Source organism: Lagenorhynchus albirostris, chromosome 2 (assembly GCF_949774975.1).
Source record: "Lagenorhynchus albirostris chromosome 2, mLagAlb1.1, whole genome shotgun sequence".
Taxonomy (NCBI): domain Eukaryota; kingdom Metazoa; phylum Chordata; class Mammalia; order Artiodactyla; family Delphinidae; genus Lagenorhynchus; species Lagenorhynchus albirostris.
Genome location: NC_083096.1, coordinates 118727188 through 118754265, shown reverse-complemented (window position 1 = coordinate 118754265; position 27078 = coordinate 118727188). Strand labels below are relative to the sequence as shown.

Genomic DNA, 27078 nt, shown 5'->3' with positions numbered 1-27078 from the left:
CGAAGACCCAACGCAGCCAAAAAAAAAAAAAAACCTATAAACAATATGCTGGAGAGGGTGTGGAGAAAAGGGAATCCCCCTACACTGTTGGTAAGAATGTAAATTGGTATAGCCACTATGGAGAACAATATGGAGGCCCCTTGAAAAACTAAAAATAGAGCTACCATATGATTCAGTAATTCCACACCTGGGCATATATCTGGAAAATAATATGGTTCAAAAGAATATATGCACATCAATGTTCACTGCACTGCTGTTCACAATAGCCAAGACATGGAAGCAACCTAAATGTCTACCAACACATGAATGGATAAAGAGGAAGTGGTACATGTATACAATGGAATATTACTCATCCATTAAAAAGAAATAATGCCATTTGCAGCAACACGGATGGACCTGGAGATTATCATAATAAATGAAGTAAGTCACACAGAGAAAGACAAATATATGATATCGCTTATATATGGAATCTAAAAAAAAATTGATACAAATGAACTTATATACAAAACACAAAGAGACTCACAAACTTAGAGAACAAACTTATGGTTACCAGGGGGAAGGGTGGTGGGGAGAGATAGACTGGGAGTTTGGACATGACATGTACACACTGCTGTATTTAAAACAGATAACTGGGCTTCCCTGGTGGTGCAGTGATTAAGAATCTGCCTGCCAATGCAGTGGACACAGGTTCGATCCCTGGTCAGGGAAGATCCCAAATGCTGCGGAGCAACTAAGCCCGTGTGCCACAACTACTGAGCCTGCACTCTAGAGCCCGCTAGCCACAACAACTGAGCCCGTATGCCACAACTACTGAGCCTGCACTCCAGAGCCCGCAAGCCACAACTTCTGAGCCCGCATGCCACAACTACTGAAGTCCACGTGCCTAGAGCCCGTGCTCCACAACGAGAAGCCAACACAATGAGAAGCCTGTGCACCACAACGAAGAGTAGCCCCCACTCGCCACAACTAGAGAAAGCCCACACGAATGAAGACCCAACACAGCCAAAAATAAATAAATTTATAAAAATAAATAAATAGGGCTTCCCTGGTGGCACAGTGGTTGAGAATCTGCCTGCTAATGCAGGGGACACGGGTTCGAGCCCTGGTCTCCACATACCGCGGAGCAACTAGGCCCGTGAGCCACAACTACTGAGCCTGCGCGTCTGGAGCCTGTGCTCCGCAACAAGAGAGGCCGCGATAGTGAGAGGCCCGCGCACTGTGATAAAGAGTGGCCCCCGCTTGCCACAACTAGAGAAAGCCCTTGCACAGAAACGAAGACCCAACACAGCCAAAAATAAAAATAAATTAATTAAAAGAAGGCTCAACCTTTTTTAAATAAATAAATAAATAAATAGATAGATACCCAACAAGGACCTACTGTATAGCACAGGGAGCTATGCTCACTACTCTGTAATAACCTAAATGGGAAAAGAGTATGAAAAAGAACAGATACATGTATAACTGAATCACTTTGCTGTACACCTGAAACTAACACAGCATTGTTAAATATAATCAAAAAAAAAGGATCTATAGTACTGAAGCACCATCTTTAACCAAAGGTAATTACCCTAGCACTGAAAGACTTGTGAGCCTTAAATCACAATGCCAGTGACCGACTTGGATTTCACCTAAACTTAACTAAGAACACTTAAGTCAAAATAGATGCTGGTCATACACAATCATTTATTTTTACATGATTTATGAGCATGATTAACAAGCTACTGTAATTTTTTTCACCCCATCTTTAAGATAGCTCTAAACTAATTAGCTAAACCTAGGACTCTGAACATGGCAGACAAAAATTACTATGTCTAGAAAAAAATAATAATTTCTTAAAACTAGAACCATCTATTTATTCAAGAGCCTGCCAATTCAAGTTTCAGCTAGGCTAGTAAGACATTAGAAAATCATATTTGTAAGAATAATACCTATTTTTAAATTAATCATAACAAATCCATGTAATCTGAGTTTGCATTTTTGTTGCGGTCTTCAAATGTTACTATATATTAGCAGAAGTGTTCCAGAAAACTGAAAGGTTTCAATCGTTTCTTAGAATCAAAGAAATGATGGAAGATGTTCTCAAGGACATATCTTTTTCAGTAAATGAATATTAACACAAATGAAGACTGAGGGAAACTATATCTGATAATTTACAGACATTTACTTATTACTTGCTCTTCAAAGTATAAGACCAAATAAATAAAAATATGACCAGAGTGCAACATATTACCATGAAACCACTTCTGACATAATGCTATTTGGACTGGCCCTTTAAACTCTATGCCGCCTGTCATCTAATGGCTTATAAACAATATAAGAATTTTTTAATATTATTGTAGATTATAATAGTTATGCTTACTAAATGTCAGAAGACATCTTATCATAGATGCCAAATTAAAGATCAGCACTCACTTTTAAGGGTCATAAAAAGAAAAGAGGAAAATACATGTTCTAAGTTTAAAAGTTTTTCTCCTAAAAATAAATTTAACTTTTTTTAAAATTTAATTTTATTTATTTTTTATTTTCTGGCTGCATTGGGTCTTCCTTGCTGTGCGAGGGCCTTCTCTAGTTGCGGCGAGCAGGGTCTACTCTTTGTTGCGGTGCGCGAGCTTCTCATTGTTGCGAAGCATGGGCTCTAGGCGCATGGGCTTCAGTAGTTGTGGCACTCAGGCTTCAGTAGTTGTGGCTTGCAGGATCTAGAGCACAGGCTCAGTAGTTGCGGTGTATGGGCTTAGTTGTTCTGCGGCATGTGGGATCTTCCTGGACCAGGGCTCAAACCCGTGTCCCCTGCATTGGCAGGCAGATTCTTAACCACTGCGCCACCAGGGAAATCCAAATTTAAAATTTTTAATGAAATATTTTAATTGAAAAACCAATCTGAAATTTCTCTTTTTAAGTTGAATCATTAAAATTTAGTAGGGGGCTTCCCTGGTGGCGCAGTGGTTGGGAGTCCGCCTGCCGATGCAGTGGACACAGGTTTGAGCCCTGGTCCAGGAAGATCCCACATGACGCAGAACGGCTGGGCCCATGAGCCACGGCCACTGCGCCTGCGCGTCCGGAGCCTGTGCTCCAAGACAGGGGAGGCCACAGAGGTGAGAGGCCCGCGTACCGCAAAAAAAAAAAAAAAAAAAAATTAGCAGGGAATTCCCTGGCGGTCCAGTGGTTAGGACTCAGCATTTTCACAGCCGTGGGCTCAGGTTGGATCCCTAGTTGGGGAACTAAGATCCCCCAAGCCGCAGCGTGGCCAAAAAATAAAATAAAATTAGTCTCAGTATTGAAACTTTTAGATGGGTTCTAAAACTATCCTATATAAGGCAATGATTTTCAAACCTGGCTGAATATTACAATCATTTGGAGAGCTTTTTAAAAAAGAGAGAGGGGTGATTGAGATTCCACAGACTAAATCAGAATCTCTAGGGCAAGCCTAGGCATTCATGTATTTTTAAAACATCATAAATGATTCTAATGTGCAGCTCTATTCTGCTACATTGTATCAATCCTAAAAAGCAATAAAGATTCATTATGAATTATCGGGCTTCCCTGGTGGTGCAGTGGTTGAAAGCCCGCCTGCTGATGCAGGGGACACGGGTTCGTGCCCCGGTCCGGGAAGATCCCACGTGCCGCGGAGCAGCTGGGCCCGTGAGCCATGGCCGCTGAGCCTGCGCGTCCGGAGCCTGTGCTCTGTGGCAGGAGAGGCCACAGCAGTGAGAGGCCCGCGTACCGTAAAAAAACAAAAAAAAAAAGTAAGAATTATCAATATTAGGGACTTCCCTGGTGGTGCAGCAGTTAAGACTCCGTGCTCCCAATGCAGGGGTCCCAGGTTCGATCCCTGGTCAGGGAAATAAACCAGCATGCCGCAACTAAAAATCCTGCGTGCCGCAACTAAGACCTGGCACAGCCAAATAAATAAATAAATATCTTCTAAAAAAGCATTATCGGGCTTCCCTGGTGGCGCAGTGGTTGAGAGTCCGCCTGCCGACGCAGGGTACACGCGTTTGTGCCCCGGTCTGGGAAGATCTCACGTGCCGCGGAGCGGCTGGGCCCGTGAGCCATGGCCGCTGAGCCTGCGCGTCCGGAGCCTGTGCTCCGCAACGGGAGAGGCCACAACAGTGAGAGGCCAGCTTACCGCAAAAAAAAAAAAAAAAAAAAAGAATTATCAATATTAGAAACTACTATTCACAGTTGAGATGAATGAATGAAATAATTTAACAACTAAGGGGCAAAGATAATGTATAACTGCAATACAATTTTTAAAAATTATTTGTGAGCTAGAGATTGTCATACTGAGTGAAGTAAGTCAGAGAAAGACAAATATATCACTTATACGTAGAATCTAACAAAAGGGTACAAATGAACTTATTTACAAAACAAAAGTAGAGTCACAGATACAGAAAACAAACAGGGTTACCAGGGCTAAGCGGGGGAGGGATAAATTGGGAAACTGGGATTGACACATAAACACTACTATACATAAAAGAGATAACTAATGAGGACCTACTGCATAGCACAGGGTACTCTGCTCAATACTCTGTAATGGCCTATATGGGAAAAGAATCGAAAAAAAGAGTAGATATATGTACATGTATAACTGATTCACTTTGCTGTACACCTGAAGCTAACACAACATTGTAAATCAATTATACTCCAATAAAAATGTTTTTAAAAAATTATTTGTGAGCTAAATTTAAGTCTTTACAAATCAAGAAAGCAAATTTAGGCAGTGTCACGTACCAAAAGTAATATCTCTAGTAAGCTATGTGAGAACAGTCAACTCACCAATCCCTTATGTTCTACACCCACCTGGATCTCTAAACCTTGCTGTTTGCTTCTGAATGCAAATATGTTTGAATTGAGGCTTCTCACATCTCAAAAACTTTCAATAAGCATTTGATAGTATCAGCCCTCGTTCCCTTTATGCTTAGACATAGTCTTATGCCTCCTATGTTGTTTTTGGTTAAAAAAAAAATTTAAAGAATACTTGTTTTTGTTTTAGACCAGCTCTTTTCTCCATTTAAATTATATACACACACAATATTTTTTTAAGCTGGAAAATTTTTCACTTACATGGCTCTGACTGAAAAAAAACCTAAAGGCAAAAATATAATCTGTTTATAAAATATTAGCCTGCATATTAAAAATAGAAACATCATTTATTTTTCTTAGCTAAGGGAAAACGAAAATTATCCATGCCAAGAAAATCAGTATTTACAGAGTGTGCCCTTATTTTAAAGTGTCTGACGATCTTTACTTTTACCACCTTGTTTGGGTAATAGTTGGCAAGTTCTACCTTCATCAGTAAATGACTAAAACATCATCTAGCTGCTGTTAAAGTATTGGTCTAAACACACAATCCCTAATACAACAGCATGCAGGAATAACTCTTCCATCTCTGAAGAAATTTGAGTATAACATATTTCTCTTAAATAGAAGCTTGTTTTCACTTGCATTTAGCTGAATTATACTTTTGAAGTCCTAACCATAGAATAAATTTGTGAAGACCAGGTCTTAAATAATGTAATAAATACCTTGATTTTATTAGAATCAAAAGAAAGAAAATTCCTTATTCTCCACTGCTATTCCTTCCACTTCTTTGGTGGGGGGACACAACTTCTGAGCCTGCGCTCTAGAGCCTGCAAGCCACAACTACTGAAGGCCACACACAGCAACAAAGTCCCAACACAGCCAAAAATAATAAATAAAAATAAATAAATTTATTTAAAACAGGGCTTCCCTGGTGGTGCAGTGGTTGAGAGTCCGCCTGCCAATGCAGGGGACGCGGGTTCGTGCCCCGGTCCGGGAGGATCCCACATGCTGCGGAGCGGCTGGGCCCGTGAGCCATGGCCGCTGAGCCTGCGCGTCCAGAGCCTGTGCTCTGCAACGGGAGAGGCCGCAGCAGTGAGAGGCCCGCGTACCGCAAAAAAAAAAAAAAAAAAAAATTATTTAAAACAAAGATTTATAGATATGTGTATACACAGGTTAGTATACACACATATATTTTCTTGCTCTATCTGCTGTGACACTAAATAAAAGCAACAGCAACCCTAGTATCAGTGAGTACTCACAGCACTCAAATACTGGTTTCTAATACCATTTTCCAATAAAGGGAACTGAGGTTCCTTGCAGAGAAGGCTGATTCTAGGACTGGGGCAGGAAACATACAAGATGAGTCTGGAGTATTTTGAAGTTCCAAAAAGTAAGAAAGTGCTCCAAAAAAACAAATACACACAACAAAAATATATCACCTTAATGGGACACAGGAGCCATCAGAAAGGTTCCCAATGGCCAAAGCTGGAACAATTTGAGCAATAAAATAAAGCAGTACTAAATTATACCCCAAGGTATAAAAATAAATATTTATGAGTCCATACTGATTTAAATAAATGACTGAATAAATGAAAGAAAAGAGAAAAAAAAATATCCCACGCAAAAGAATTTCAAATAATTTATGTAAATGCTCTACCCTCTTTAAGTGTGGGCTGTACAGTGATTTCTTTCCAAACGATACAATATGGATACTGGTAGAAAAGTAACTTTACAATAAGAAATCTAACAAATACTACCTCAGTGAAGTGATCAAGGTCAAGATCAACAGCAATAAATCATATTAACAGTATATCCCTTGATATGACATGATAAAAATGGCATTTTACCTCTGTGGTCTCCCTCCCAAAAGCCCACAACCCTAGTCTAATCATGAGGAAAAAAGTCAGACAAATTACAATACAGAGGCACCTATAATACCTAACCAGTATCCCTCAAAATTGCCCAGGTCATCAACAAGACAAGTCTGAGAAACTGCCACAACCAAGAGAAGCCTAAGGAGACACGAAAACTAAAAGAAATGTGGTATACTAATTGGGATTCCGGAACCAAGGAACTCTGAATACAAAGTGTTTACTTTAATACATTTTATATGTTAATTGAACTTATAAACAATTAATAAAAATATATCAATTCACTAATTATAACAAATATACTACTATAAGATGTTAACAGAGGAAATACTGCAGGACATATGGGAATTCTCTGTACTTTCTTCTTAATTTTTCTGTAAATCTGAAACTGTACTAAAAAATAAAGTCCATTTAAAAAATTTTGGAGAAGTTTATAGTTTCTTCACTGAGGTGGTAAAATTTGACTAGCACACCCTCAGGACTGTTATACAGACCAAAATAATAATAATAGTAACAATTTTAAACTTTTATAAGAAATTAAGAGTAGAAAATGCCTGGTCTGAGAGTCAGGAAACATGGAACAAGTGGCAACTCTGCCACTAATTTTACAATCTTGAACATGACTTATCTTTTCTGGTCTAGGTTTTTACACCTATAAATTTAGAGGGATAAAACAGCCTCTGAAACGATTACATCACAGCAACTGTAAAGTGTTAGAATAAATCTCTTTATCCAGTAGGTCATAACAGTAAACAAGCAATTTTGCTGTTCCTCTAAAGAGAAAAATAAAAGCCAGGTTTAATTACATGGATGATTAGCATAATAGCTGCCACTTCTACAACTAGGAGCTGACTTTCACCACGCTGAACCCTAGACTGGTCCAGTCATTTATTAAATGATTTATTAACTACTGTTTCTTCATCCTAAAGTAGCAAAGAATTAAAAATAACATGGATGACTGGATATAAAAATCAGATGTGAGTAGTCTTGAAAGCAAAGAGAAATAAAACGAGAAAAAAAAAAACAAAAAACAGAAGAGCCCAGGGTGTGCCTAGCTAGCTTCAAGTTCCAAATCCTTCACAATATTTATGTTTATCTACTTTCATATCAAAACATAGCTTCAGAGTCTAACCATGGGCAATGGACCAGAAGTTATAATCCACTTCTAATATTAGAGAAGCAAGCAAATGTAAAAAGAACATTCATTCTTCAAAGAAGCCTTAATGAATGGGGTGGCAGGAATGACTGCACAGCATGGCACCAGCAGTAGAGGCATCTACAACCATCAATCTCCACAATGGTGTAGCCCCAGTTGCTCCCTCTTCTCTTTCTCTCTTTGCTTTCACAAGTGATGATCAGCAGACCAAATAATTCAGGGAAGCCTTCTTTCTACTTAACAAAAAAATGGCAACACCACCATCACAGTACATCAACTGAGGGTAGTAAGAAAGGTTGTTCAAAATTAAACAGATGCAGAACTATAGAATATAATCAAGGAGTAGGATGGTCTTTACACAGTATTATTTCCCAGAATTTTTTTAATATGATGACTAGAAAAATGAGACAGAGGAGGTGCGGAGAGATCCATAAAATATTCTAAATCTTTAACAAAGACAGTAATGATTAAATCAATGTGAAGAAACTACATCATGTACAACAAACCTGGTCCCACCTTCAAAGAAACTCACAATCTAGGAAAGAAGATAGTGATAGATGATGCATATGCAAAATGGCTATAAAATTTTTCTGAAATTCTTCAGAGCCAAGTTCATTAGTCACATTAGGTTCAGGTTAGTGAGGAATGAAAGAACATCAGTTTCATTACTTACAATTTCATTTCTGACACAAAGTATATTTATTTCTCCATGTTGTATTTCTGTACCAAACCTGATTAAGAAACCAAGTAAAAATTAAATATCCTTCAAAAATTATTGCCACTGAGGATATTCTGTAAGCTGTTAGAAACTGAGTTCCAAAAACATTTTGAGCATGATGGTTGAGTCCAGTAAAGTGAGGCACTGATATCTGTAAAGTGAAAGATGTTCTACTTATTTTTGCTTTTTAAATAAAACTTAGCAAATCACTAGTACTACCTATAGTCACATGCTACCTAATATCAATATAACCACTATGTGATTCCTGTATGTCAAAGATCCCTTCAAATTAACTAATATTTTTAATCACATATTTAAAAAGAAATAACTATAACACGGAACCGTCCCGAAGGCTGCTAAGTCTACATACGTTATACATTCCTGAGTGCTCTTCATTAACAATTTTCTCTTAAAGAATTCTCATTAATTGGCTAGGCATGTTTCCCATCCTTGCCCTTGCAGAAACCATGATTCCTCTCCCCCAAATCATTGGTTTTTCTCTAAATAACTAGTATTCATATTTATCATCATTAGCATTACTGGCTTCAATTTCCCAGTATGAAGAAAATTCACAAGTCTCTGATTCCTAAGATCCCTTTGGTGTTCTTCTTAAGAATGATAGTAATACTTAAAATGTCAGTCTAGGGCTTTCCTGGTGGCGCAGTGGTTGAGTGTCCGCCTGCCGATGCAGGGGACATGGGTTCGTGCCCCGGTCCGGGAAGATCCCACATGCCGCGGAGCGGCTGGGCCCGTGAGCCATGGCCGCTGAGCCTGCGCGTCCGGAGCCTGTGCTCCGCAACGGGAGAGGCCACAACAGTGAGAGGCCCACGTACCGCAAAAAAAAAAAAAAAAAAAAAAAAAAAAAGTCAGTCTAATTATAACAGATCACCATGATTTGGCTAAAGTAACCCAAAGTTGTTTTCACTGTAAAGTGAATGCCAGCTGAGGCCAACAGTTTCTCTCAATGTATTATTAGGATTCTATAATCCTGACTTCAAGAGAGAATCTATTAATATATTTTTTTAAAACTCCCCGCTTAAGCAAAAAGTTAATGATTAATAACTGACTTTTCCTTGTTAAAAACAATGATTTTCATATTTTTGTACCAAGCAGCTCTACTGGTAAAAATAAAATAAAAATTGTGGCACATGCTTCCAATATATGTATAGTTATTTATAAATTATATGTTTTACTGTACTTATTATATACATTATAAACAAATACAAAGAACTCCCAAAATTCTTAAGAATAAGGAAAAATACATATAAATAGCATTTTCTTCCTATCTCCCAATGGATTTTCTTGAGCATCCTCTGGTATGCACATACCTCACCCATACTTTGTCATTCTTTTTACTGTGTTAAAATTCACATAGTAAAAAATTCACCGTTTTAACCATTTTAAAGCATACAATTAAGTGGCATTTAGTACATTCACAATGTTGTGCAACCATCAGCCCCTAGCAACCATTAACCTGCTTTTTATCTCTATGAATATGCTTCTTCTAGATATTTCACATAAATGAAATCATATAATATGTGACCTGTTGTGTCTGGCTTCTTTCACTTAGCATAATATTTTCAAAATTCATCCATGTCGTAACATGTAAAAGTACTTCATTCCTTTGTATGGCTGAATAGTATTCCACTGTATTGATAAAACTTCATTTTTTAATCAATTCATCAGTTTATGGACATTTGAGTTGTATCCACCCTCTTACTACTGTGAACAGTGCTGCCATGAACATCTGTGTACAAGGGTTTTTTACCTGAATACCTGTTTTTAAAAATTCTTTTCAGTATATATCTAAAAGTGGAATTGCTGGATCATATGGTAATTTTATGTTTAATATATCAAGGAACTTCCAAACAGATTGCTACAGTAGGTGTACCATTTTATTTTACATTCCCACTAGCAATGTACAAGGATTCCCACAACCCATTTTATAGATATCTAACTGATCAAGAATACAATTTGACCCAAAACACCAACTGGTCTATAATGGGCATGTTTTGACCACCTACATTGCCCACCAACCTCTTTCCTAGAAGATATCCTTGCAGAAAGGATACGCCACAACAGACTGTCTCCAGCTCCACCCCACCTCCCTCCCACAGTAATTCCACCCCTGACCATTGATAATTTTGCCAGGGATAGAAACCTGACCCAGGAGAGTCCATCTACTGAAAAGTCAATAACCAGGTTCTCTTTAGAGAATGTGAGAAGCAGCTCTGCAGAATAAAGATGACACAGTGTGGGGATCAGGGCAAGCACAGTGGGAAGTCATTGCCATTCGCAAACTGAAATTATGGGGGAAAGAAGGCAAAAAGTGTGCAAGGAAACATTGGTAAAGAGAAAAACCACAGTCCGTGCTGCACAAAGAGAAACAGAGGTAAGAGAGTATAATCTTGGATACTGACAGGTTATAATTTCATGAGGCTTGGTTTTAGACTTTATTTCCTGACACTGGATATTCATAAGACTGTCTACTATTTATTCAAAATAAACTTTTTTTTTATTTGACATACTTTGAATGGGTTTCTGATTCCTGAAACCAGCAAGTTCTTACTAAAACAAGCTCCGACAACCTTGACTTTATTTCTCTCACTAGTTTTAAATAACCTGAAGAGGTTCCTTACTAATTAATGGATTTTAATATTTTGTATTCAAATTGAATACCTTTTGAAGAACCATACAAAGGCTTTCACAGGGAGTTTTTAAAAGAATGTATCATTCTTTTTAATCCACACTTTTATAGGCTCCAAATAATGCGGTTTTTTCCCTCCCTAAAGACTCCAGGTTTCTTGTAGTAATAAACCTTAAAAGATGATCTTTCAACTTGTTCCTAGTACCTGTTTTTCTAAATCTAATCAACAGAATTCTTGAGTTTTCCTTCTTAAATAGGAAGCTGAGTGCAACTGTATTGTGGTCAATATTATAAAAGTTGCAGAGTCATCTAGAAAAAATCCTGACCAGTCAGACCAAGATTCACATATTTTCCCTACTCAAGAGTTTTAGATTACCCACTCTAAGAAACAATCCTCTGTAACATCTAAAAAGTTCACCTTCTATTCTGGAATTGCAAATAAATTAAAGTTTCAAATAATTGCGACAAGCTAGTAATTTCTAGTTATAAGCTAATACTCTAACAGGCAACACACCTCAAATATAAGCAAACTACAAATCTGTTAGGGTATCTGATCATTTCACAATAACTTCAAAGGCACAGGATATGTCTTGTCATATTTAATTATTTCTAGTATCTACTCAAAATTATGAGTTTGTACAGAGAAGGTGGATAATAACCTCTGATGAAAATCTTTAAATAACAGGACAGACACACATACATAGACAGGGACACACATTTTCTTTCAAGTCCTTCAATTCAATAAAGACAACCTCAACCAAATTCTTATCATTCCATATGCTTTCTAAAGGCTGCTGGCAAAACTCTAGATTGTAAAAATATATCTGAAGCCACATAAAACATTCTGATCATACCAAACTTGTAAATTTGTTTTATAATACAATGACTTCTTCTCTTTGGGTCTGGTATTAACAACTGAATTTACTTTTTTATGTGACCATGTAAAAACATTATTTTAACCAGGTACTGTGTTCAGACAACCATCCCTGATCATGAGACACACCCTTTTATCTTCCCACCCCCTGCCATTATCTCTTCCCAGTTCCTGAGTTTAGTGAACTATGTGAATGATTATGCAGGTTATTCATTTTTTTCTTTTGAAAATTTAAAGTCTAGATATTTTTAAGTAAAAAAAAAAAGGGAAATCATCACTAATACTAACTCCATAAATTCAGAATCTTAAAAGTCAAACTAATGGCATAAAAAAATTTCTAGTATGTAAAGCATGCCAAATTTTTCTGACATTTTCAAAGCAGGATAAGGCTTGACATATCAATGATGATACATCAACCGACTAGTAAGGCATGGACACCTCAAAGAGCTTGAGGTTCACTGTATGGTACATGTTTACAGGAAATTATAATTTGCTATGACAGAGAACACAAGCAGTAATTAATTAGTCATGGGAAGATATGAAAGATCTCACAGAGAATATGATATCTAAACTGTGACAGCCTTCTCCCTTTGCAGACAGGGAAAGGAAGGTAACCAGGGCAAGGGGGTAAGAGTGGACTAGAGCAAGTAGTTAGGCATATGAGAAATTCTAGAGTGAAAGAATACAATCATCAAGGAACTAAAGGCTTAATCTGTTTCAAATACAGAGTGAGAGGCAGAAAGTAAAGGAGAATATTTTAAAATCATGCAGTAATTCATTTTAAAGAATAGGTTTTGGGGCTTCCCTGGTGGCGCAGTGGTTGAGAATCTGCCTGCTAATTCAGGGTACATGGGTTCGAGCCCTGGTCTGGGAGGATCCCACATGCCGCAGAGCAACTAGGCCCATGAGCCACAACTACTGAGCCTGCGCGTCTGGAGCCTGTGCTCTGCAACAAGAGAGGCCACAATAGTGAGAGGCCCGCACACTGTGATGAAGAGTGGCCTCCGCTTGCCACAACTAGAGAAAGCCCTCGCACAGAAACGAAGACCCAACACAGCATAAATAAATAAATAAATAAATAAACTCCTACCCCCAACATCTTCTTTAAAAAAAAAAAAAAAGAAAAAAAAAAGAATAGATTTTATTTTAAAGACATTTATGCCAGCTACAATACAGGAATCCATGGGGGAAACAATACACTCTCATCACAGAAAGCAACTGAGGAACCATTTCCAATAATCTAGAAAAGAGAAGATAGTGGCATTAATTTAAGATTAATTTAAGAAAGTGACATTAATAATAAAGAAATAAAGTTGAATCAACATTGGTGGGAGAGGAGGGTATGGTGAAGAAGTAACTGAAGAAAAATAGGAGTACGTTTTTCTAGACTGGGCAAATGAAAGATCCTACCAACTAACTAAAAAGATGGTGTTGTTTATTGGGTGTGTATGGAGGAAGCAACGATGAGTTCAACTTTAGACATGTTCCACTGAGTTATTGTGAGACATGTAAATGGAGATATCTTATAAACGGTCCAAAGTTCAAGAATAATCTGATTGGACATGTAAATTTGGAAACCCATCAGTATATAAGATGGCAATTTCACAGCAGTGAGAATGCCCAGAGAGCATGCAAAATATGAAGAAAGTAAACAACTGAAGCCTGAGTAGGGCCAAAAGTAAAGGGAAGAGCAGACAAAGAGAATTCAAAATCACATATACAGATAGACAGACATATATGAAACAATAATTAGAATTACAGAAATCAAATCATGTCAACTTTATAGATGACAAAACTGACAACCATAGAAGTTAAAGACATTTACCCAGCTCCACAGTACCAGTTTAGAACAGTAATGGAAGGGGACTGGAACACTCCTCAAATCTAGTCCAACCTCTGAAAATAATTTACAAATAAAAATTTTTTAAATATTGAGATTCTACAATTAAACGAGTTAGCATTTTAAAAACACAAACACTGGGAATTCACGGGCAGTCCAGTGGTTAAGACTCCGTGCTTCCACCGTAGGGGGCCCAGGTTCCAGCCCTGGTTGGGGAGCTAAGACGCTGCATGCTGTGTGGTGCAGCCAAAAATAAAAAATAAATAAATAAAAAGAAAAACACAAACATTATCTACTCATGATTGGTGCCTTAAGAAAAACTCTAATTTTGACAGAAAATGTTATATTTGTTGCCTTTAACCTGACTCTTCACACCCATATATATGTTTTGAAGTGTTTATTAAGAAGATACTTTAGGTTTTGATTGTAATCTTTTTCACTCCCACTTCCTACCCTCATTGCCAATAAACTTTTAGCATGACCCTTGCTCTCTAACTAAAGTTTAAGCAGAGCAAAATAATCTTATGCTTTTATATTCTGAGACCTATTATTTAAAACATGATAAAAATATATTTAAAAATTATAGGGAAAGATAATGTGAGACAAGTGAAAAGTAGCAAAGAAAGAAAGAGTTCAGCCAAAATTTTTCAACTTAATACAAATGATAAAAATTACGGTACCAGGCAAAATAGATTTCTGCATAATACTCTACATTTAATTTTAAGAAAAAAATATATAAAAGAAACTGGATTAAACTGATAGTCGTAAAAAGGGAACATTCATCATGGCTTTCTGAAAATATAATACAGAAAGTTTGGTCCAGCAAAACGATCTGAAGGGTCTAAGAAAAAGAGCTAACTAAAATCCAGATACATTACATTACTCCTTAATCATTTATGGCTACCATTCTAAATCTAGTAAATAATGTTTCATATCTTCTTGTATGTCACTTTCTCTTTTACTATCCTCCTGAAGTATATATCAACCAGTAACCCAATTTTTTACTTCTGCCTCAACCATAACAATACCTCATCAACACAACTAAAACAACGTCAAGTTTCTTTTTACCTTCATTCTTCAATTCAAATCGTTATTAGTCCAATTTCTCTGACTTAAGCTTCTTAGCAAAAGAAGTCACTTAAACTGATTTTTAAGGTATAACTAAAAACTAGGGACTTCCCTGGTGGTCCAGTGGCTAAGACTCCACACTCCCAATGCAGGGGGCCCGGGTTCGATCCCTGGTCAGAACTAGATCCTACATGCATGCCACAACTAAGAGTCTGCATGCCACAACTAAGACCTGGTGCAGCCAAATAAATAAATAAATATTTTTTTAAAAAACAAAAACAAAAAAACTAGCCCTCACTGTCACAGGAGCATCAACAAAAAATCATTTCCAAATGGCCAAACCGTAGGCTGGGCGTGAGTGTCATGAGAAGAAAACACACCTAATGTATATTAAAATTAAATCAGAGATTTTTGCTTCCAGTTATGACAGAGTAGCTAACGCTGAATACCCTCCTGCTATACATAACTAGCAAACTGGAGAAAATATAGAAACAATTACTGTCAGACAATGGACAACAGGCAGAGCAGAACTATGACCTGTGAGAGAGGGCAAACAAATGAGCTAAGCCCTAGGATCACACTCACTTTCTACATAGAAGTACCATCAGTATCATGAAATAAGAAGGGGTCTGGATGAGCAGAGAGACAGAAAACAGAGTTTGGGCAAGCTGAAGCAGCTGGAATTTGTGGGACAGAGCACCAAAGAAGAAGCGAAACAGAAAAGGATGGAACACAGAAACCTAGAGTCTTTGGCTTGAACATAAAGCTGCACATATAAAACATGAGATTCCACAGGACCAAGCAAAGAGTAACTACCAGTATTCTCATGAGGCTAGCTAGAGTCATTAGGGTTTCAACTAGCCAGAGTAAAGACCTTTTTAAAAGAGACACCAGAAAGGCCATGGCATAGAAGTGAGGCTAAACTAGATCTAGAGCACAGGCTACTCTGGACTTCCCCCTAACAGAGCTAAAAGTATAAGCCTTATTAAGACCAAGCTTATTATCAAGTAAATTAACTGCCTGTCAGATCAAATTTCAACACTTTTTAAAGAAAGAACAAAATCCAGACAGTCAACAACATATTTACAATGTCTACCACACAAATATTACTAGATATGTGAAAATAAAATCATAACACGCTACAGAGAATTCTATCTACTGAGAGAACCCTGAACAAATTACTCAGTCTCCTCTCATCCCTTTACAAATTTCCCTCTGTTAAAATCAGAAATTAAAGAGACAAGTAGAAGCAGCTTTCCATAATAATGCAAAGGAAATGTGGTAGAGAGATTCCACTAAAGTAAGAGGGAGGAAGGGAGGAGGGTGGGGAGGAGTAGAACAGTCACAGACAGATCTTCCCACTTATTACTGTACATTATAATACCTGATGACATGCATCATCAAAGAAACAGTATATATGGTATAGGCTACTAATACGTAAAAATACAACATTTTTAGCCTACTATAAAAATTTACAGAAATAAAGCTCCTGCAACTAAAGGCTAAGCTTCAATCAGTCTCAAATAAATGATAATTATTTTAGATAGGTTTTATTTCTAATGAGTATTTATTGCCATGTATAAAGAAACAACTATTGTTTATTCAAAATTTAGATACCTGGTAACTTACATAAGACACAGCCTCCAAATCAGAGAGGAAGCAAACAAGAAAACCCACAATTAAAAAAAAAAAATTTCATGAACTAATGCTCATTTACTAATTCAAAAAGAAATTTCTCAGTGCATCTCTTAAAAATCGTGAGACAATTCTTACAAGCTTGGTTATTCTTGGTTTCCAAGTTGAAAGAAAACTGAAAGCAATTAGAAGGGAAGGCTGAATTATTAGAAGGTAAGTACCATCACAGCACAAGTGACTAATGAAAGTCAACAAAAATTAAGAAAATCATAAAAAGCCAGAGAACTTAGAAAAGAAGCCACATTCTAAGAGCATAAAAAGCGGAGAAGCCCAAATCATTTAACACAGGTGAAAACAGACCTTCTGGCAGTGATGCCAGAAAAAGTATCACCACATAACCCCTGCCAGCAAAGATGACCCTAAATCAAAAAGAACAGATTAAATTACACTCGAGTATAAATATAGTTCAGTCACAGGCAGATAGTTACTTTTGGAAACCATTGACATTAGTTGAAATAAAAGATGTTGGTATTCAAAGGAAAAAACAAAGAATTCACTGAATATTTTGACTAGTCAATGGCTTACTCCACTTCAACCCAAAATTTTATACTTAGGACACTTATCTCCCTCCTCCCATTAATCTTTGTGTCAAACTACTGGGGCCAATCTGGCTCTTGTATTCCACAGTGTTTTCCCATGAACTTTCCCTAGTAACTTTTGACTTTAATATACCTAATTGCATTCTAAACTACCCTCCATAAAGTAGTTTTTGAGCATTATCCAAATCCTCTATGTAAAGTCAAGTTGTAGCTGTAATTTTATTTCCCCAGTTTACTGTACATGGAAGTTATCCTTCACAGACACACTAACAAAATGTTCTTCAAAATAATGAACATGGGCTTCCCTGGTGGCACAGGGTTAAGAATTCGCCTGCCGATGCAGGGGACACGGGTTCGAGCCCTGGTCCGGGAAGATCCCACATGCCGTGGAGTAACTAAGCCTGTGCGCCACAACTACTGAGCCTGCGCTCTAGAGCCCACAAGCCATGACTACTGAAGCCCCAAGCGCCTAGAGCCCGCACTCTGCAACAAGTGAAGCCACCACAATGAGAAGCCTGCGGACCGCAACGAAGAGAAGCCCCCACTCGCCGCAACTAGAGAAAACCCGCACACAGCAACGAAGACCCAACGCAGCCAAAAATAAATAAAATTTATTTTTTTAAAAAAATGAACATGAAAGTATTTCATTCAATAAACAGGTTACTTACCTATAAGGCTGATTCTCTGACAGATAAAACCAAATAATTATGATTACAAGTACAGAGCTTAAACTTGGGCTAACAAATTTTGAAAACTGGGTATCCAAGATCTGCTCCATTAGAGTCCTCAACCTAGAAATCCCAAAAGTCCATGGAATAAATCTTTATTGGATCAGGGAACCTAGTTCAGACTATCAACTGAAAGACAGAAGTTCTAACCCCATTTCTACCCAGAATTCATCATATTTTAAGTAAATAACCTAAAAACCTTGATTATGAGTTAGGAAACAGGGACTGCCACCTATGCTGTCTATTTCCAAGTAGTTGTGGGTGTCAAATGAGAAACCAGATGAAATTACTTTGTAAATTATGAAACACAGTACAAATGTAAAATTATTTTATCCAGGGCCGGATTTCAACTCTAGTGCTTTCTAAGCAAAATCCATCCCTAGTCTTGGAGTTTTCTGGCCCTTTGCAAGAAATTACCTTGACAAACAATAAAAGTAGTCTCATAGGAAGTAGTGAATCTAGAAGCACTGATGAGGATTTTCCTATGTAGCTTCTGAAACTGATGAAGTATCAAATGATTCCTCATAAGCACTGTGCAACAGAAGGACATATAATTATTTAGTACATTAATGTTTTCAGAGAATCAAGTTTGAAACTACAATTCTTGTAATATTCCTTAATATGATTTGAAAACAAGATTTTTACCTGAACACTACATGAGCAACACTCTTAGATGAGCAATAACTATCTTACTCTTACACTTTCATTATCTAGAAACTTACAAATCAATATCAACATTAGCAATATTATCAATGAGTTAAATCATTTGTAAGACCTCAAAAATCTAGAAACCCTAAATCTGACTTTCCACCCTCTATCTGTTCATAAAAGCTTTCATGAAGCTATCCAAGGCCCTTCAAGTACAAATTTATTTAAGTATTCTTGTACAATGAGAATTCAGAGGCAACTGACCAAATCACATTTTTATTTGAAAATTTATTTTCCAGTGACTGCCTTGTGAATTGGAAGGAAAGCTCTGAACATTAAATCCCAGGACCTGAAATCTTCCATATCTTCTCTCCCTAGAACCAGAACTTCAAAATTTAGAGGTCAGTTTCAGTGTCTCTGATTCAAAATCAGCAAAAGGTCCATTCTCAAACAGAAAGAGCAATCCACAGTTTTAAGCACATGATCTCAGTTAGTCCAGCTATTTAGGCCAAAAAGAGAGTCATTAGGTATTATCTACCACTTTAACAGACTCTATCAACCTAGAAGATGAGAGTGTCTTGAGCTGAAGTGTATTTCTTTTTGATTCCCCACCCCCTAATCTTTAAGAAGGCATAGTCTAGTAAAATACTCCACAGCTGGAATCACACCAGAGAAGAAGATACTCTTCAGTCCCTTGATCACAGTGGAGTTCTCCATTTGGATAAATAAATACATAAAAGCACCTATGGGTTTATATGCTGGAGAAGAGGGATGGTATCTAGAGAGGAAACAGGGCAAGCACCCAAAACATCTGTAGGCTCATTTCTCTGGCCTATGGCCTAATTACCATGAATCGGGTCTAAGTCTAGGACTCGACATAGAATATCTTTTCAAACATTTAGAAGTGATTAGATGACCTTGTATATGATATCCCTGCAAACAAGATGGATAAATTATAGGATGAATGCTAGGACAGAAGGTTGCTGATTAATTAATGTTAATTCAAAGAACTGGAACTGGAACAAAGAGCTATGGCCTCCTGGCTCCAGACAAAGAGCTACGTCACACTCAGTGTCTTCCATAATATATTTTCTAAACTGGCCATCAGGTAGTGGTGGAGATCTGTGTGTGCAGGAGGACAATAATCCATCTACCCCAAGTGTTTTTTTTTCTTCTTTCTTTCTTTCCCCGAAGTACCTTTTAACATTTTCCAACTGCCAGAAATTTATTTGAGAATTAAAAGCACTAGACAGGTATCATGATGCTATTTTCAACAATGACAATTTGGGTAAAAAGAGTCAAAACATTTTCTCTAACCATCTCCTGGTTCTAGATAGGAACAGGGATTTTACTGGAAGAGATTACATGTGATATGATCAAACACCTCATCCCAATTTTTCTTAAATTATCTTTAACCAAGATGCTAATCAAGATGCTCCCTCTCCATCCCACTTCTGCTGATCTGCTTCCTTTGGGGGAAAAAAAAGTTAAAAGTGAAAGGTCAAAGGTGCTATTTTCAAAAGATTTGGAAAAAGCAAAAAAGCAAGAAGGAATCAATTCTGTTGCCCAAAGTCACCCAACAAGGCACTAATTTAACTTGAGAACACTGTCCTAATAAAGCAACTATCATCCAAATTCCAAAGTACTCTGTATATCCTAAGGAACCCATGAAACTATTGTTCTCATTCTCAAAGGTTTAGGAATATGCACCTTACTCTTCAAATGTTATGGCCACTACCTTTAGAGAATCATTTTATAGGAACATCATTCTTCAGAATAACCAGAAGAGCTCTTACCAAAAAAGTAACATAATGTACTAATGGGAAAATATTTTCCATGATTAATAACCAGTTGACCCTTAATAAGACAGTACCTCTTTTGCCAAAGAAACAATAAAAAGCAAAGAATAGAATAGAGTATCATTTTGTAAATATGCATACTTCCAGACTTTTCGGTATTTCCCCCAAGACACATGCTCTGCTTCCTAGTGCCTGCAAGAAAAAACTCTACTTTTGAAAACTGATACATGATACTAATGGTAAGAACTCAATTTATCTCAAATTGAAAAAACTTCATTTATGAATTTTTTTTATCTTAAACTGGACTTCAAACATTTCAAATACATGAAAATGCTAACAGTTCCACAAAATAAGTAAAATGCTCAGATAAAATGATCTATGAAACACAATATTAAAATGCTGTTTATAAAGAAAAGAGAAGAAAATTTTCAGAAAAGAGACCTATGCTAAAAGGCCACCATGTTATCATGTACAAATCTAAACTATCTATAATGCGTGGCAAAAGATTATTATATTCTACAAGGCAGGATTTGATACTTTCATCCAATATATAGCAGGATCTGACAGCTGCCACAACAAAAACATTAAAAAGCTTCCTCAAATAAGTATTTTTACACAGTTTATATAATCTGATTGTGATATTTATTCAAAAGCCTACTCTGTAAAAGTAAACGTGATTAAGTCTATCTTTTACTATTGCTGATCATGATATTTATGATAAGCACTTTTGTTAACAGTTCCTTTCACGATTTAGACATAGCTCCAATTCATTTGTTATTGCCCAGAGTACTGTAAAGAAAATCTAAGCAAAATCGTGATAAATCTGGACATGGAATTCTTTATTTTAAAAAGTACCTTTATCACAAAGGTTGAGAACAGATAGTATTTTAAGATACAGTCTCCCCTTATAATTTAGAATCAGGAAAATAAAGAAATCTGTCTCAAATGCTTTATGTAAACTATAGAGCAGACTTAACTCTTGCTAATAACATACAACTAGCTGTCACAGTATTAACAGTAATATCTACTTCTCTACATCACAAAAGTCAAAGATGATGCATAAAGCACATTGTTTAAATCAAAAGTTTTAATTGGAAATTAGATGTAAATAACTAAGATAAATGTAGATTTGTAGCCTGCCAGATTTCCCTTATTTGGATGATGTTTATTCACTCATTAATTGTTCTACATTATGTGGACACCATATACACTTCATAAAGCTCTACAAGTGTACTGTGATAACTAAAGATGTTTCTATTTTATAAATTAACTCAAATAATATAAAACTTATTAAAAAATAAAAACACCATCAACCACGTTTCCACATGTCTTTTCTAATTTGAGATGTGTGAAATCTTAAAACTAGAAAACCATATCGCCATTGAGAAGGCTAATAAAGCTGGATGTTAGTCTTTTTTTTGGAAAAATTTTTTTTAAGAGTTGAGAATATCATTGTGTTAAACCCAAAATTTCAGCTAAAGCATTAATTTTAGCTGTAATAAAAATGCTATAGACATTATGAATAAATGAAAACTTGGGGAATAATAAACAAAGCAGAATTCATGGTTACCATATTTACACATACTCTTTGTTGTGTTTCAGTGCCACATGATCTGATTCAAAGTAATAAACATCAGGATCATCATCTTCCTCTTCTGTAATGTGCGGATTGGCACTCTCTTTGGCAGATGGCAAATGTCCAATATTGAGTCTTGCCTCTGAGGATGGCTTACTTAGTCCTTCACTCCCATAATTTTCAGAGTCACAACATATGCCTTTTTCATTGTGAGAAATTTCATCGGGATTTGTGACAGACTGACTTATATTATCACTAACAGGTGCATTTGTTTCACTGGGATTAAGATTATTCTCCTCAAGTTGTCCATTTTCTCTGCAAGGAGAACTGTTTTTAGTGGGACTACCTCTGGTAGGGGCCGCCCTCCGGGGTGAAGTTCTCAGAGTATACCGATGTTCTTGAGGTTCTGATAAAGACATCATCTGAGCCGAAATACAGTCTAGAACAGAAGATGGTTCTGGTTCTCCGGAGACTGGCATACTCTCAAGACTTGTGTCCAGGGCGTTATTGGTGTTTTCATTACACTGCTCTTTTGAGGCACTGCTATCTCCCACCACATCTACTTCCTCCTCAGAATCCCTTAAAGATGAATGAATTTCAGAAAAGGGGCCTGTAGCTGGCTCAGTAGTCAGCTGATTAACATGTTCCACAGGCAGGCAGGCAGTTACTATTTTGTGGTCCTCCAACTTGACCTGCACTTCTGAATTTGTGCAAGGCACGTTATGGTCTATATAACTGTCCTCCTTCCTACTACCAAGGAACATTGAAGTGTGGGTATCCGAATCCCCATTTTCAGCTACTGATTTCTCCTGCAACACATAGGAACCAGTGCTATTTTGTTTAGTGTTCCCATCGGACTGACAGTCATCACAGTTTACAACAGCTGAATCACTGTCATCAACACCATTGACAGCCAAATAGCCCGTGATTTCTTCAACTACTGTAGAATTAAGTGGCCCTTCCTCACTGACATTCACCTTTTTAATTTCCCTTTTCTCACAATCATCCAGTATAAGACATCGACAAGCTCGTTTAGTCCCTTGAAAATCTGCATCATTGTCCACTACTGTACTCCTCTGTTCTACTGACTCCTTGTCTGATTTTATAGGTGAATCTTCTTCTGAACTGTTTGGTGCTTCAGATCTAAGACAACGCTTAATTCTTTTTAAAACTGGTGAAACAGGTTCTGTTTGCCTTCTTTCACAATTTTCTACAGACTGCCTTTCTATGTTATCTTTTTCTGAAGAAGGAAGTCCTCTTTTCCTAGGGCTTACCCATGACTCTCGAGTACTCTGCTGTTTTATATCAGTAGTTCTTCCATTATTATTTCCTTTCTGAATTTGCACAGGCTCTGGTCTCTTCTTTGGTGATCTTGATCGTACTTGAGAATGAGAAGAGATTTCTTCAGGATGAGCAATGCTACGATTCCTTAAAGTTCTACCACAAAAAGATTCATCCAAGCCGTTTAACCCCACTGTTGATCTTGTAACACGAGTAGATCGGGAAGCAGCCATACTATGGCAAGTCCCTACAATACGGTCATCATGATCCACTCATTGGGAAACCTTCAAAAACGTAAACAAAATAATGAGAAAAAGGTAATAGTTAATACACCTAAAACAAAAGTATAAAGCTATAACTTTTTAATCCATGTATAGCCATATTAAATTTTGTGATATAATTATTTTATTAAAATTTCCAAAAGTGATAATATTAGCTAACAATTATATGGCATTTAATACATTCCAGGAATCGTTCTATATGCTTTACATACGTTAACTCACTTAAGTCTAACAACAATTAGAATAAGTGCTTATTATCATTCCTACTTCATAAATGAGGAGATTGAGGCACATACAGTTTAAGTAATCTGTCCAAATTCACACAGCTAGTAAACTGCTGGGCAGGGCCCTAGATTCCACGCTCTTAACCTTCCTCGCTATGTATCTACCTCTCAGATATACAGGGGCAAAGCGCCCAGAAAGATCTCTCTCAAAGACAGGACTTCATCTTGGTTATTAAAATAATAATCTTGAATTTATATAGCAGCTATCATATAAACTATCCCAATCACTTCTCATGTTTTCTCAACACTTCTGGGAGGTAAAAAGACAGGCTCTGCTCTTTTTAATTCACTCTTACTAAAATGAGTTTCAGGTCAAATTCTTTGATAACAAACCATGTGGCATCCAAAAAAATTTGGTTGCAGTAGAATTTTTTATAACTAAGCAGATGAACAGAAATCGCAGTAGAATTTTTTATAACTAAGCAGATGAACAGAAATCATAACCGTAGCTTATACTTGCTAAGAGCAATACAGAGCAAAGCCAAGCCACCCTAGTCTCTAGAAGTAGAGCCACAAATTAGCAAGTGAAAGGAAGTATTCTAAAGAGGATAGAAGAAAAAGGGAAAGAAGCACACTGCCGAACAAATATTACATTTAAGAAATCAGGAATACACATATAACCCCATCCTTTCCTTCTTTGAACTCCTGAGTATATGTGTATGCCACAGTATTAATGCATGTTGAGGAGATGAGCAGGCTTTCTGGTGTGGATGCTTTGGTGCTTCTACAATACAAATGAGAGGGAAACTGAAAACTGCCCTGATTGATCCATTTGTATAAACTGAGCGATTCAGTGATTATTTTCCAAGGTTCTCCCAACAAGCAAAATTAAAGGAGCTGTTAAAATTTCAAGTCTCCATTCTTCTGCTCCTCCTCTATTTAGCTTTCAAAAGGTACTTTGCCACTTCACTGCCTGACTTCAAATGGGGTGCAGAATGGACAGAGAAAAGAGGCCAGTAATGGTCATAGTACAAAGCTGCACAGGAACCTCTTCCCTCATCCCTTTTGCCAGCTTTCCCACAAGCTCACTCTCCTATAACCCTCCAAATGCCATTCTACCCCTCTCCCCACAAATCAAATACAATCTCTCCTTTGCCTCAACTTAGAAGTATCTAACAGTTGGAAAGGTTATTAAGAGCTACAGAAGATACAGCAACACGGTATCACATACAAAAAGAAGAAACTGCCTTCTTGTTCCTGCCTGCTGACAAAATGAATAAAGTGAAGAAGTATCCTGTAAAATATGTAAGTCAGCTGAATTTAGTTTTGTTTCAGAGTATGGCATACTTCTAAATTTTTAATTAACAATTTTTTAAAACCTTACAAGACTCACAAAATCAGCCCTGGGATTAAAGTGTGAAAATTCTTTCTAGAGAATTCCATAGCAACCACATGAACAGTAAGTATGGAACATTGATCAGAACTTAAAAATAATGCTTTTCAAAGTAAACTTTTACTCTTTTGGGACTCATTAGTCAGACCTGATGTATAATTCTCTTCTGTTAAAATCTTCTTATCAAGATTACAGTCTATTTTTATTCACAGGTAATAAACAGTGAATGACCCATAAACATCCACTTTTAATTACAAAACTTTAAGTTAAACTTCAGATGATGTTTCAAAAGAGCACAAACTAAAAAATATTAAAATCAATGTATTTGTTTCATGTATCCAAATCTGAAGCCTTCAAATTTGAAGATTACAGATTTTTAAATATTAAATACCTATGTAAATATAACAAACATAAGCTAATTTTATAAACTTTATTTATAAAACCTAATGCAAATATCTTTAATGCCAATTTGATTATATTCGTGATTTATGTTTCAAAAATAATATTGGCAATAGTAATATTTTATAAACACACACACAAAAACTGTTTATCTTTATTTTTAAAAATATGATGCCAATCGAGGGCATATAAACTTCAAATGATTCTGGTAACAGGCATTCCTAGCCCTTTTCTCTCCACACCAACCCAAATGAGAGCAAAATTTCTGCCTTATCATTATTAATGAAGTAATCCTATTATTCGTAGTACCCAAAACTACTAACAAAGAATATATATATATCATTATAAAACACCACCTATAATGAGGGTCTGTTTTATTTCTGCACCATTCCAGTGATCAATCAAAACACTGATCAACATGAAATATTAAAACTTTTTTCATTTCTTTTGCTCCCTAAAAATATTTTTATTCCATTCACAACTACAATGAAGTCCAAGTTTTAGAGTTCTCAAACCCTATGCTATTGGGCCATATTTTAAATGAAACTGTTTTGTGATAAGAACCCTTGTGGTACCTCAAACTCTTGCAACTCAAAGTTTGGCCTGAACACCTGAAACTAACACAACATTGTAAATAGACTATACTCCAATAAAAAGTAAAAAAAATAATAATAATAAAGAAACCAATAGTATATTTTGTATAGAAATTTGGTGACTCATATTTACTGTCCTTAAAGTAAAGTATAAAAGTCTTAAAAAAAAAAAAAGTGTGGCCTAAGAACTAGCACCGTGGACATCTACTGGAAGCTTGTTACAAATGCAGAATATCAGGCCCTGCCTTAGCCCTTCCAATTAATTTGATTCCCAGGTCATTAAATGTCTATTAGGGTTTGAGAAGCAGTGCCTTAGACCACTGCATCCAGACAGTAGTCTATTAAAATATATCAAGTTTCACACTAAATTAGACCATTTATAACATATCCTTTAATTCTTTATTCGATCCTAATAATAAAAAATTTATAAATAAAACCATTATCCCTTTGGCTAAGGAAGCACCAAATAGAGGACTATAAAAATCTCTTGCCTGAAATTAACATATTACATATACTTAAGGTATTAAATTGGTTAAAATTCTGAAGATTAGAGTTAAGTGAAATTTCAACACTCTTCCTTCTAATGATTTTTTTCTTCTGTTCTAACCTTTTTCTTCATTACCTTTTCTATTTTTGAATAAGCATTTATAAAGACACATATTTTCTGTAGTTATCTGATAAACTGAGTGCAAAATTCAATTACCGAAAAGAGACTAACAATGTTCCAATTATCTCAACCAAGTCTCAACATTGTTTTGCCATGCTGTGTAAAGTATTATAGACTAAAAGCAGTTGTCTTCCTCATTTTAGCTGCATAACACAAGAGTTACTAAAGAAATTTAGTGAAGAGGTTTGGAGTACAAAATTATATTCCAGCCAAAAATTAGGTTGCTAAAGGAAGAGAAAAAAACTCATTTACAAACAAAGTATCTCAGAAAATACCCC

At 36.5% G+C, this 27078-nt stretch overlaps 1 protein-coding gene across 6 annotated transcripts in view; it reads right to left on the bottom strand.

Annotated features, from left to right (window-relative positions):
* ZZZ3 (zinc finger ZZ-type containing 3) overlaps positions 1-27078 on the bottom strand; it is a 103181-nt gene that overhangs the window by 30415 nt on the left and 45688 nt on the right. For 5 of the 6 annotated variants that reach the window (XM_060139713.1, XM_060139717.1, XM_060139716.1 and 2 more), the window contains one exon: positions 21972-23527. In XM_060139713.1, the coding sequence (XP_059995696.1) occupies positions 21972-23476 (1505 nt within the window). In that variant the 5' untranslated portion in view covers positions 23477-23527. Of the gene's footprint in view, positions 1-8503; positions 8527-21971; positions 23528-27078 lie in introns of those variants that run through there. The other variant, XM_060139720.1, reaches the window with a different exon arrangement.